Genomic DNA, 14,234 nt, shown 5'->3' with positions numbered 1-14,234 from the left:
GGGGAAGACTACAAAAACTCAACTATTGATCCTAAGCAAAATAAAGTTTAGTTGCAATTGTGTGTGCTTACAAGGCTATGTAGCGAACAGCAAACAAAGGTTTTGCACAAAGACAAAAACGTACTTAGGAACGGCACTTGGCATCTGCAGCAGCAATGCAACCCCCATACCAGTGCCGTCATTGGTGCTGAACCAGTGGCAGCAGCTATCAGTGTGTTAAATAGCCTGGCTCGACATTGGAACGGTGTCTCAGACAGTATGAAAATCATCATTAAGATGAAAAAGTTTAAAATGTCTAAATTTTTTAATATTCTTCATAAATCGCGTTTTTTATTGTGCGTTATTAAATATATAATCGTTTGTTGTGATAGTAATGAGCCAAAATATAATGAGTGTGTATTCTCTGGTTGTGTGGATGAAAAGTGGGTTATATTCTTGTACAATGCTGATTGCGTTTTCTTTGTTCAAGGCATTTTTTCCCCTTTATTTTTGTAAGTTACAAAAATGCAGTAATTTTTTGCTTTAGTTTTTTTTACCAGTTCCCTATCCCTGTAACATGTAAAGCACGTACCGGTACTCCCTTTTCGGTATCGCGAGGTACGTAACCATGATAGTAACTAAGATCTCCACAGTATAACATTTGTACTTTTGCAGGGCGCCCATGAAACAAGAGGCTCACAGCTTACTGGGCCCTTCATGCTGAAATAAATAACATGAAAAAATATGGCCAACTGGCTCACAAACTCAATAAACAAAATGGCACAGTAGAACCGTGCCGTCTACTGGATAGAATGGATGGGCATGTATTAGTTTAAAATATTGCCACTAAACAGGCCAGGGTTAAGTGCAATAGTTGCTTGAATGGGTCACCACCATGCACGAACAGGCTGACACGGGGCCATGCTCCCCACTTTCCCCAACCTGCACTGACTAAAGTAGACAAATATGATTAAAAAAAATCCCCCCATAATGCAAGCAGCATGAGGAGAGGCCCTCATCCAGCAGTGGATTGAGATTAGCAGCATAGGCGTACAATTAACTCCGTTCCGTTTTCCATACTGCGTTGCGCGTTAAACCTATCTGCAGTAATATGCACTTCTGTCGCTGCTAGAAATGCCTGCCTTCAGATTATACAACCCAATACGTGTGAATTAAATTGACAGTAAGCAAAAGGGCATAAAAAATATATGGATAGTTACTCACGACAATAAGCATTTAGCGATGCCTTTTTGCTGTATATACTGCACCACTGTGTTTTAGCATGAATTTAATTGCTGTGCAATTACTTTACCACCCAAGCCACTGATTATGATGATGAGCTGGTCTGGGTCGGAGACGCTGAGCCATTACATTAAATGTTTCTGCTCCAACAAACAAATTGTGCGGCTTATGTTGTGGAAAAAGACTAGTGACCAAATTATACAAATTGCAAAGGCAAGGCATGCGCAAAAATACAATAGTACGCTAATGTAAAATCAACCAACATCTTTGCTCATGACAATTCTAATGTTACATATTAATAGGGGTTACATATATTTTAATTCGTTCATGTTTTAAATATACCATTATCAAATAATCGTTATGATTATCCACCCTATTATTTATTATCCATCCAGAAATTCCCAAGTGTCCATTAATTTTCTTCGGAGGTTCCTGTATTGGGTGAGATGTTTGGCCAATGTCATTAATGAGAGTGTGACATGCGGGAGGAGTATCCAGAGAAACTGCAGCTATATCAAGGAATGGCGCTAAATGCTTATCCCCTGGCCACCTCAAAGTGTTTCATCTACTACACCTGGCAAGCCCTGACGGTCGCCAGTCCAAGTACTAACAAGGCTCAATTCGGTGTGGTGAGATGGCCCAGCGGTAGGGTATTGGCCGATTCTCGCCAAGGTTCAAGGCTCATATTCAGTGGCCGTCCTGGTCAATACTGGGAGGTGTATTAACCGTGAAAACAGTATGTGCCATCTGCTTCCCAGCGGACATTAAATTGACGTCACTCGCAAGAGTCGGCCATTGTGAAAGGGAGTCGTGCGTGTTGGTGTCACGGTCAAATTTGAAATGAATTGCGCAGATCAGTTTAACACGCAGGCTTTCGCGACCAATATCATCCATAATACAGGTTTTTTGGGGTTAGATCGCGTAAATATTTATATTAACGTAAATATTTATATTCACGTGTTAATATTTATATGCACGCGTTAATATTTATATTAACGCAATCTAACCCAAAAAAAGCCTGTATTATGAAATACGCAGATATATTCTTGATTGGAATCGACATAGCAATAACCGTCTGCTAAGGCAAAAAAAACTTGGCAGGACCATCTTGAAAAAGAGTCATGAGAGTCGGTGAGGCTTTTCTGTATAACCAAGTGAAGTAATAATGATAACAACACAAATAAGCCTTTGCAACACACGACTGCAACCATCTTCTTGGTTCTTTCGGTAAAGTCACGTAGAAGGGAAAAAAAAATAATAATAAAATACAAATCTCACGACGTTTCGGCCACAACACAAGCAGCCGTCAGGGCTGTCGGAAAGACGCTGTCGGAAAGACACTGTCTTTCCGACAGCGTCTTTCCGACAGCCCTGTTCTTCACCTGAGGACGGCTGCTTGTCGTGAAAATTGTATTTTATTATATTTGATTTGTATTAATTTATTATTTCCCTTCAACGTGACTTTACTGGAAGAACCAAGAATATGAATCCCTGCAGTCACGAAAGCTTTAAATCGAAATTTGACCGCAACCATCTTCAGGAGGTTGAATGATGCCCGCAGCAGTGCATGGTGAAAGCTCGACAAAATACATTTTCAACACGCAGCACAACCCAGAACACACCTAACTCAGAAGGCCCAACTTTGCTTCACTCCAAAACACATATTGAAATAATTAACACCACTATTCACATTACTTCGCACAATGAAACACACGGACATGGCAATGAAATACTAAATGCCAGTGTGTGTACGGCGATACAAATAACACATATACAAGAAAAATAACCCATAAAGATGAATACACTTGAAAATATGGAGCAAAGGTCATAAATGAAAGCAAAAAGAGGTTATTCCCATACAAAGTAGCAGATACACAATGGGATACACACACTCAAAAAGCATGCACAACGATTGAATTATTCCAGTCTATAAGGTCACTCAATCTACAGTGGCCAAAGCATATATCCAATGCAGTTCTCCATAATATGAATGCTCAACGATGATGGGGTTATTGCTATTCAAGTCTGCACATCAATGCAGTGTGCGTTATTTCTACAAAAACATCTAAAATGTGTATAGCCAATTTATATATATTGCACATGTTTTTTTGTTAAATGCAAACATCTAAGACTTCAAAGGCGCCAAGAATGCCTGATTAGTCATGGGAGATGGAGCACTTGTGCCTGTGTGCGCGCGTGCACAAGTGTGTGTGTGCGAGTGTGTGCGAGCGGCATTTGCATGAGACTGCATGCACGTACGGGATGCACAATGTATTTTGTCCCAGTGGCATCACAAGCTTCGGAATAAAATTTGTTTATTTTTAAGCCACGACAAACAACATCGGATGAATTTTCTAAGAACATTCATTTGTCAGCGTTGTGACATTAAAAATAATTCGGAGGCTTTTCAGATGCTCACAGGAACCTACCAAACTTCACGTGCGCTTTGCACGTGCCCGTACGTACACCCTTCACGTGCATGTCCGTATTCTGCCACGGTTTGCGAGCTCACTGCAAACTCACAGACCTAATTGGTCCAGCATTCGTGAAGGTCGCGCTCTCGGTCAACCTGTTAAATAGAATGTGTTCCTCAGATTGGGCTTGACAGCACGCCGGATGGACACGTGTGTCCGGGTGCGGCACGAGATGTTCAACCCTCCCTGGTATGGGGGCGTGCCTCGTCGGAATGCAACCGCTCCCCAATTGCAGCGAACCTAACAGATCCCTGAGGTACTGGAGACAAATTGTTTCCTTAAGTGAGATTACATGTGTGTATTTGTCTATGTGTGTGTGTGCGCACGTCAGCACTGGGGAGACAAAGACGGCCAGGTAACGGCCCTGGACACACAATCCCCTCGTGGCACGTGCCAGCGTTCACAGGTGCTCACTAATGGCACTTGCCCCAACAGGCTGTGCAAGCTGCATGGGGGATCTTTGCATTTTGCGTGTGCAAGGTCGCGTGCATATTGCTTAACGGTCACATTGCGCACATTTGAATATGCAAGCCACTTTGTGGCCCGGTTGCGTGTGTGTGCATTCAAGCCCCACTTGTGTGTGTGATGTGAATAATTGGAGGTAGACAGCAGCATTCCCTGGAGGAGAGGGTGTGGTTGTGCATGCGTTTAAGCCTCCTGGGGCGCGAGCATTCTTTGTGCGAGGCGCAGATCACATGCAGTCGTGTGTGGGCATGTGTGCACATTCGTATTTATCTTGCAAGCGCAACAGCACATTTTGCGTGTGTATGCATTAAGGATGGCACGCCTTTGTGAGTGTGGCTGACTGGATGTTGGAAACGGTATATTTGTTTAACTAATTAGTGTGTATGAAACCACGAGAAAAACGTGCATACACATCCACTGGCCAACCAACAAATCAGTCCACCCGCTCCATGACAGCTGCAATTTCTCATGCTTTGTGTTAATTACACTACAAGTGAGATCGTCGATTCTGCCAGATGGAAAAGGAGAGAAGACCGAGCGAGAGAGTGGGGAAGACGAGGATAAGGGAGATGACTGGGACATGGTGAAGGATATCTTCGGAGGGAGAAAAAGCACTCAAAGGTCTGAAGAATGAAGGGCAGAGGGACACCCGGGATGGATAGAGGGGTGGAGATGGATTTATCTAACCACTGCTGAAATGGACTCTCCACAGAAGCAACCAAGACATTACAGCTTCAAGATGTCTACTGCTGCTGGGTTTACGTCAATGGAATACATTGTCTCATATTGCTTCGTCTAGAGCAAAATCAATGGGGGACCCTGCTGATGTAAGCATCATTCACTCACTTTCCTATGTGGCTTTGGAATAACCTATTTTTTAAAAGTAGAAGATTGGAAGTCATTCTTTTCAAGGCAAGATTTTGTTTTATAGATGGCATTTAAATATACTTTCCAAACTCCATTTCCAGATAAAATGGTTGTGTACTTTGCCCACAAAATGTACAAATGGACTCCATTTTACTTGTTGACGGTTACATAAAGTGCTGTGAGCGAGTATCTATTAAGGGTGGCACTATTCACAAAACGGTCATGCGGTCAGCACCCAATGCCTGGTCATGCTCGGTCTCCCCAGTGTTAATGCTAATCTCACCACAGCGATTGGTACCCATTTCATGGTGGGATGACCTCATCATCATCATCATCATTTGTTATTTATACTGCGCCTCCCATCCGGTGGATCTTGTGGTGTCACAACAAAGGGGGTATTTGAGATAATTATTCAGTCAGGAAGTAATTAAATACCAAATACAATGTGCAAAAACAATAATGTAACACAGATGTAATACGGGGCACCACGGTAGCAAGATGTTAACTACCTCGGCTCGTATGCAGGAGGTCTTGGGTGAAATTCCAACCCTGACACCTGTATATTTGGTTTGCCCGTTCTCCCCGTAGTTGCGACGATTTTTCTCCAGCTTCTCCCTCCACATTTAGAAACGTGCGTTTAGAGTATATGGCTGCCAACTTTACATTTCCACGGGATCAGCCACTTGGTTGAGCTATCATTTGTGCCCAGATAGCTTCTGAAAAATAGCTATATAGCACAGTTGGCCTTACCTGGTAAAATATACAAACAATAGTAAAGAATACAAAAACAAATGTGACTAAACAACATTTAAAAGCTAAACTGTACTTGAGACTATTCTCGTTTTTCGCCCACTGCACTGGAAGTATTTATACACGAAGTGACTTTCGTGTCAGATTCAGGTGTAAGGTATAGCCAGTTCATGAAACTGGTCTATCAGAGATTAGGGAGCATAATGGTGTGCATCAGCTACAATGAGACCACGACCCAACCAACGCATACAGATGGGGACACAGGATCACTTATTTAGCCACACAGGGTATCATTGCATCTAGCAATGTGTCAAGTCCAAACTAAAGAACTTGTCTTAACAGTCAGCAAAAATTTGTCTAAATTTCATGTTCTCCAAGTGATTCCTTCTTATTTCTGTCTCTGTAATTCCCAGCATCATCTCTCCACACTTCTTTAGACATTTTACAGATTTTTTCTCCACATTATTTGTCAGCGTTTGTTTCCAATCCAAATTTCGTGACAGGAAATATATTCCGACTGCAAGGCTTCTCCTTAAGGCACATTGGTATTTTGCTTTTAATCATCAAATGTATCTCTGCTCTCACTCACGACTTTCTTTCAACATTTTAATCCAGGTCGGCCTTCCGTAATTGGCTAAAATATCCCTACTCTGCCGTGTTATCCTAGTTACGCTACCTTCAATTAATATATATTTTTGCCAAGCAGCGTTGGAAATAAACGCGTTGCACAAAACACCACGAAAAAAACTGCACTACTCTAAGATTGCCCAAGGTCAAAAACGATGCAACAATCGCTCAACTTGCAACTTCTGGTAATATGACTAGTTTCTTACAGGTTTATATGACAGCAGTTATTGAGGTATAGCTTTTTTTGTTTCCAATCCAAATATAGCTGTTTATCATTACTCTCATCATTATTTCACATTATTCTTGATTTCAAGCTTTCGTGACTGCAGGAATCCGTACTCTTTGGTTCTTACGGTAAAGTCACGTAGAGTATAAAATAAAATAAATCACGACGTTTCGGGCGCAACACAAGTGTCCGTCATCACGACGTTTCGGACGCTTGTGTTGTGCCCGAAACGTCGCGATTTATTTTAATTTATACCTACGTGACTTTACCGAAAGAACCAAAGAGTATTTCACATTATTTTGTCAATCATGCTTTTGAGTCTATTTCTGTTCCAGTGGGGTATCTGCACCCTATTGGAGGAGCAAGGCTACATGTAGATACGAACGGGGTGAGAGGCGAGAAGCTACATTAGATGTCACTTTGGCGGACGCAGCCTAAAACGTAAAATCCTCGTACAACAATCGATCAACATTACTCACATACATAAGCATCACGAACCAACAACCCGACTTTTGTTTATTTACCATTTACGTAGGAATGAAACTATTCGAGCCGTTCATTACCTCGGAAATCTCTTCATGATACAAGATTACAATTCAATTTGTTCTGTTTACGTTATAGTCAACGTCGCAACTGCGGTTGGCTACAGGGGTTGCTGTGAACCTATTACACACCATACAAATACTGCAAGCCCAAAATAATCTTCTTGGTTCTTTCGGTAAAGTCACGTAGAAGGGAAGATGATACTCATACTCTTAGGTTTTTTCTTCGTTAAAGTCACGCAGGTAAAAATAAATAATACAAATAAATAATAAAAAAATCAAATAATCATAGAAATAAAATAATAAATCACGACGTTTCGGAGGCAACACAAGTCTCCGTCATCAGGTGGGACCGTCACAGCTAAATTTACTGTATCAAGTGAGGCAAAATTCCAAGAGACAAGCTCTTAAATACAAGTTAAGGGGGAGGAGGGGGAAGGGGCTTATCTGAATGTGGTAGCCAATGAAGGGAAGATGAATCCCTGCAGTCACGAAAGCTTTAAATCGAAATCTAAAATAATCATCACTCACGCGCAACACGACATACAGTAACGCAACAATCGTTTTTTTTCTCAATGTGCCCTTAATTGTCACCGACTGGCTTGTCCAGCCTTAACGTGCTCTCTAGCTTTGATGTAAACTGAAGCCAGTACAACAGGTGGGTAAAAATTAGTGCAGCAACAACAATGTATAAGTGTCTTCTCATCAACACCGCAGGAATTATTCAACGTGAATTTTTTAGTTAAGGGATCAGAGTTGCACAGTGAAACACAGCGACTTCACATCTCAAATAATAATGAATTTGATTTTCTTCGATTATTTCAGCAAATTCCAGCTCTGGAAATATAAACACGTTGGTTTTCTGCCAAGCAATGAACACCTTTATGGGAGAGCACACGGAGAAGTGCAGTGCTCCTCGCGCCGATGATAAACGATTGGTCGAAATCTCAGAATTAGTTCCGTGACACCTTGCATTGGCCATTCCTCTAACGTGTGGCATTGCAAAGATCTGAATTAAACATGTCCATTGTCTTATGACATGATGCCAATAAACAACATTTTTGTAAAGTAACGGTAAAAAAATCAAATAAAAAATACGATATATTCAGAGAACCTGTCATTTGCAATGCATTGATGACTCCTGTTGTGCAATTGCTCCAAGAGAGGCCGAATGCAACGTAAATAAAAGAGGTCCTGGATTGGTACACACACACACACACCACACCTTCTTGTAGAGGGCTCGCAGATCACGATACTGCCACAGGGTACTCAGAACTTGCGCCGCTGCTTTGACGACCTTCGGTGAAAACCTGCATGGGTCAGAACACACAGCAATGCATTGTGATGCACAGCCCCTTTGCCAATCCAATGCTGCTTGAAGGCATCCCCCCACACTGTGGCAGTTTGGCCATACAGGGGGTCCAGCATAGTTCAGATATTACATGCCACTGATATTGCCCACTGCCAGCAATCGAAACCAGGTCACCAGGTTCATAGCACAATTCAATATGTATGTTGAACTTCTTTCACACTGTACATAGCCAACTGTGCTAATCAGAGATGCGGGGAAAAACAAGACACTAAACACAAAAAAAACTATTCCTAAGAAATTTGTTTTTAATCTAGATTTAAAAGTGTAAAGCTCCAGTGGCTTCCTAATATTGTAAGGAAGAACGTTCCAGACGGCCGCAGAAGTGCATCTGAAAGCGCACGATGATGCAGTGACCATCTTTGTTCGATGGCCAGTAAAAAGCTGCACTAACCACTGCGCCATCCCTCCACCCTTTGTGTGAGAGAATGGCCCCATGTAAGTGGATATCACAGAAAGCAAACTTCTGGAATCCCTTCAAGTGACCTGTGATTCATACAGTGGGATGGGGGGGGGGGCAGCACTTTCCCACCTATGCTGCCATAGAGAATAATGGTTCAAGGCATGGACAGTCAAGATTATGCTTTTCTATCTCAGAGCTAAAATTTAACCAAATTAAGCAAACCGAATTTATTGCAATGGTTATTTCACTCGTTAATGTTCTGAGACCATGAACTCGCTACACACGAGGACCCGGATTAATCACAGGCTTGCTGCCTGGATTCGAGCCCAGGATCTCAATGGTGCCAGCTCAGCGATCCGACCTCCGAGCCACCTGGCCACCTCCAGAGCAACTTAAATACAACAGAAAAATATGTATTTGGCATTCTTCAACAAAATGATTGAGATGACATAGATAACAAAATGTCGGGAACATAAAAAAAGACTTGAAATAGACAAAGAGCCAGAAATGCTGATACATCGACTTTCACGCACATACATACATGCGAGAGAGGGACAGGCATTATGCAGACACAGCCAAACAGATGCAGAGATACATGCATGGACATAAATGCACATGCAGCCATACATATAAACATTGACGAGGATGCACTGACAGAGAGAACACAAAGAGTGGTGATAAATGAGGGAAGGCCTCGCACCCGTTAGAGGAGGTCCAGGTGTCGCTGGCATACATCCGTGACTTATCCTTGGGAAGGGAGTCCACTCTGTATTGGAGTGCACAAAGGAAAAACAAGGGGTGAAGACAATGCTTCATAATTCAACGTCCACTAATCAGCCCATTGCAGAAACACACTTTAAAAAAATTATTCTGTTTGATTTACTTTCAGAAAATGGGAGAAAAAAGGTGATTGGGAAATGTACAGTTATGCACGTGATGAGAACTGATTTTTTAAAAATATTAATTTATTCCGCTCACAGCTACATGCGTGTGTAATCTCAGTGTGCAATTATCCATCAGCACTGTTAACAGGACTGAATACCCAAACAAAATACCAGTTTCGATCGATATCACTTCTGATGAAGTAGGCAATAAATCAAGAGACCACATGATACTTCAGCCCAAGATTACACTGTGTGGCCAGTGATTCTAGCAGCAGTGCATGTCCCCCCAGCCAGTAAAAAGCTTGGACAGCAACTTTATAGGACATCTGGTAATGTGCCCAAATGGACCTCTATCTGTCGAGTTAGAAGGCATTTTTTTTTATAACAGCAAGACAGACTTTGCATCTTTATCGCTCTAATGGACATGCCTTGCCCTTGCCACTGGGAATGGCCACAGCATGCTTAAATAACCATTTTGGAACCGAGCATTTCAAGGAAATTTAATTATGCCACATGGCTTAGAAGGTCGGAGCCCTGAGCCAGAATTTCTGAGATCCTGGGTTTCTTTTATGCACTAATAGATGCATAAAATAAATACCCAGAGAAATATATTTCATTATTAATTCCAAGTCTCCAGCATTAAAAAAACCATAATGTGAAAAATAATGACCATTTCTCTTTATCAGGGTATGTGTGAAAATGCATATCCCCTAGTGTGTGGACAAAAAAGGTAATGTAAAGAGATCTCAGAAGTAGGTCTGTGACATATGCTTCGGTGGGCCATTCTCTAACACCCAGCAGAGACATGCACCGTTTCTGCGAGAATTCTGAATGGACATATTGATAGCACGATTACAACCACACGGGCAAAAGAGGTCAACATTATAAATGTAAATCCTTCATATGAATTAACCGAGACTGGCAGACTGGCCGCGACACAATGGAACGACTTGTGCCCCAAGAACGAACGCTGCCTGTCTGTGCGGCGGCGTCACCCACCTGTCCGTGCGTCCGCGTGTCACGTGGACCAGCCGCTCGATCCCGCCGGCGTCTCTCAGCGCCTTGGCGTTCTCCATATTCTGCGTCGTCACCTCGTTGAGGGCGCAGCAGACGGCCGCCACCGTGTCCTCCGACGCGCACATTTCCCCGTGACCGTTGTTACCGTTGCCGCCGGCCCCCCGCGCTGCTGTCATCAACGCCGTCGACGCCGTGGCGCCCGGAGTTTCATCGCCGCTTGTGCCGCTCGCCATACCTCCTCCTCCTCCACCGCCGCTGCCTCCCACCACCCCGCTCGCAATGCTGTTGTTTGTCACGGGCTCTGGCAGGCGCTGTACGAGGTCCCTCATCGCGTACTTGCCTGATGCATGGGCGGGGAGTTTGTCAATGATGGGGAGGTTGAAGCGCAAGCTGGCAAACGGAGTGTATGATGATCGTAGTGGTAATAATAATGGGTCTCCGACGTGTTTTCGGGCTATGCCGTGTGCCGTTTCGGAACGATGTTCAAACTTCAGGTACTTGTATGTATGTTGAACTTCTTTCGCGCCGTAGGTAGCCAACCATGCCTATCCGAGGTACTTCAGGACATCGTGCTGAATGACACACGGTACTACCCGATAACACGTCGGAGAGCTGTGCAGCACAACCTTTAAACCAGACAGTAGGAATAATAGTGATGTTTAATACACCTCTGCATCAAGGCCTCCACACTTTTTGTTAGAGTGCGAGTCTAATGGTGTTGAACGTAGCACTGTTTGTCCGTGTGTGTGTGTGTGTGCGTGTGTGCATGTCATAGCGGTTAGCGCACTGTGCTACAAAACCCGGTGACCAGAGTTCGATTTCCACTCATGGCAAACACCAGTTGGCGTATATACCTAAACCCGTGCTGGGCCTTCCATACTTCGACTGACCCTTAAGTGAGTGCCTGGTACGGTGTGAAAACATCAGCAATGGGGAGACAAAGTCTGGCGGTTACGATGGTGGCCACCCCCCCCCCCCCATGCACCATGGCGGCCTCAACAATCTGCACGCTAACAGCACATGCCCCAAGGATATATATATAAAGACATGAAGGGGGATCTTTTTCTTTGCATGTACACACCGATGAGCTCCTTGCTGAGCACGTCCATGGCCATGTTGCGCAAGGCTGTGGCCACGGCACAAACCACGCGGTCGCTGTCCATGCGCAACAGCTCCACCAGGACGGGCAGCCCCTTCTCGCGCCGCACCATGGCACGCACGTATTTCGACCACTGCAGAGAACGTTCGCACAAAGACAAAGATCCCCCATATAGCTTTAACAGACTGTTGTGGCAGGTGCTGTTAGCCAGCGCCCATGGAAGCCGGCATAGCACACGAGGGAGTGGGTGGCCAGCCTTTGTCACCCCAGTGACGATGTTTACACACCGTAACAGGTACTCATTTAAGGCTGAATCGACCTAGGGGAGGCCAAGAACCGGTTCAGATAATCGTCACACATACAGGCAGAGCGCTGACACGCCGCATGGGCATACACGAACAAAACATAGGCGCACAGCAGGCGAGACGTGCAACTCCACCAGGGCATACATACGGGTGTATGAGTGGTGCAGGTGTCGGGCCGCGTGGAGGAAATTGAACAGGAGGCCCCCATCCAAAGGCCATTGACAAGGGGGCCCCATTTCATGCCTTGCATGAGGGCCTAGTGGTGCACATGCACGTGAGTTCAGATTATTCAGGTCTCTAAATAAAAACTGGGTTTTTGGTCCCAATTGGCTTTTGCCTAGTTGAAAGTAAAGTTACATCCTTACTCTTTGGTTCTTTCGGTAAAGTCACGTAGGTATAAAATAAAATAAATAACGACGTTTCGGGCGCTTTCCCACTTGATGATGGACGCTTGTGTTGCGCCCGAAACGTGGTGATTTATTTTATCTTATACCTACGTGAATTTACCGAAAGAACCAAAGGGTATGGATTCCTGCAGTCACGAAAGCTTCAAAGCAAGATTAAAGTTACATCACCTGCTTATCACTGAAGATGCATACTTCCATGCTGTGTGTCCCATGCTGTTCAACATGACTCGGAAAAAATACACTTAAAAATACAATCATACTTTCATCAAATGCAGCACCCTCTTGGCATCCACTGTCACACCAATGTCTTAATCCAAATATCACCACAGAGCTATGACGGTGCCTGATTTTTATTTTAAAGTCATTTTTATCTCATTAATCACAGCCAACTCAGGACGCAATCTAGGTCTTGTATGTATGTTGAACTTCTTTCACACAATACGTAGCCAACTGTGCTACATATTTGCTGATATCTCTTTCACTGGCAGCTTTAAATACAGGTAGTCCCCGACTTACGATGGAGATGCGTTACGACGACCCCATCGAAAGTCGAAAATGGCCAAGCCTACCCAGGAGTCTTAAAGAATGGTGATAATTTAGCAAAACAGAGCAATTTACAGTACCGTACTGTATAAACTATATGCGTACAGTACATCCCGGCAGCGTCCCAACGTACAGTATCGTACCTCGTACGCTGCTGCGTTTGCCTGCCGCGCGAAATGTAAAATATTTAACAATTTTGTCATATCGTTATCGCCATCATAAGATCGAAATATCGTAAGTCAGACCATCGTAAGTCGGGGACTACCTGTATACAATTCATATTGATTTAGCTACATCAATATATTTAAGAATGTATACACAAAATCCCATCAAGTATGTCACTTTTTTGTTCAGCTTGTATATAACTATCATTTTTTTGGCAATTAAAAAAGCATGTAATATTAGTCAGAATTGTTTAAATACATTAAAACCATTTAGTTACCAAAAGCATTCGACTCATCCCCAATACATATTGCAGTTATATAAAGAATACAGATACGTACATATATATTACACGTATACATATATTCTATAAATCATACCTCAATACATCTACATTCTGATTAAATCAACCTCGTCACTTAATGCTATATATATATAACCAAATTGTGTTGCAGACCATAGTGATATGTACTGTATATAAATAATACATAAACACATCTATGAATAATAACATGCGCACGAACACAACCACATCCAGAATCTGTACAGACATTCAGACGTATGAGCATAATGATACGGAATACCATAGCAATGCAACACTAAACAATGATACAAATGCACATGTTTTTTTAGATTGGGACCGTGTGTGTAATTATATAGAGGAATAAAAAGATGAATTCCCTGCAAATCAATGGATTGTTACAATTCAGGGTCACAATATGAGACACCTCCAAACATATGAGATGTGTGTGTCTTGTTCCTTTCAGTAAAATACAGATCGTACAGCAACAACAAGGATAATCATTTACAACCCTTTGTCAATCCATTACCACGGTTGTCAGCGGCACATCCGTCGGAGCTATTTTTGTTGAC

At 43.1% G+C, this 14,234-nt stretch overlaps 1 protein-coding gene across 3 annotated transcripts in view; it reads right to left on the bottom strand.

Annotated features, from left to right (window-relative positions):
• LOC144724566 (catenin delta-2-like) overlaps positions 1 to 14,234 on the bottom strand; it is a 279,333-nt gene that overhangs the window by 27,898 nt on the left and 237,201 nt on the right. For all 3 annotated transcript variants that reach the window (XM_078603836.1, XM_078603837.1, XM_078603839.1), the window contains 4 exons: positions 11,927 to 12,077; positions 10,828 to 11,185; positions 9,645 to 9,710; positions 8,398 to 8,482 (listed from right to left, as the gene is read on the bottom strand). In XM_078603836.1, coding sequence (XP_078459962.1) covers positions 8,398 to 8,482; positions 9,645 to 9,710; positions 10,828 to 11,185; positions 11,927 to 12,077 — 660 coding nt within the window. The remainder of the gene's footprint in view (positions 1 to 8,397; positions 8,483 to 9,644; positions 9,711 to 10,827; positions 11,186 to 11,926; positions 12,078 to 14,234) is intronic.

This window comes from Lampetra planeri, chromosome 21 (assembly GCF_965212315.1).
Source record: "Lampetra planeri chromosome 21, kcLamPlan1.2.h2, whole genome shotgun sequence".
NCBI classification, from domain to species: Eukaryota; Metazoa; Chordata; class Hyperoartia; order Petromyzontiformes; family Petromyzontidae; genus Lampetra; species Lampetra planeri.
The sequence above is the reverse complement of the archived record's forward strand: the minus strand, read 5'-3'. Positions and strand labels throughout refer to the sequence as shown.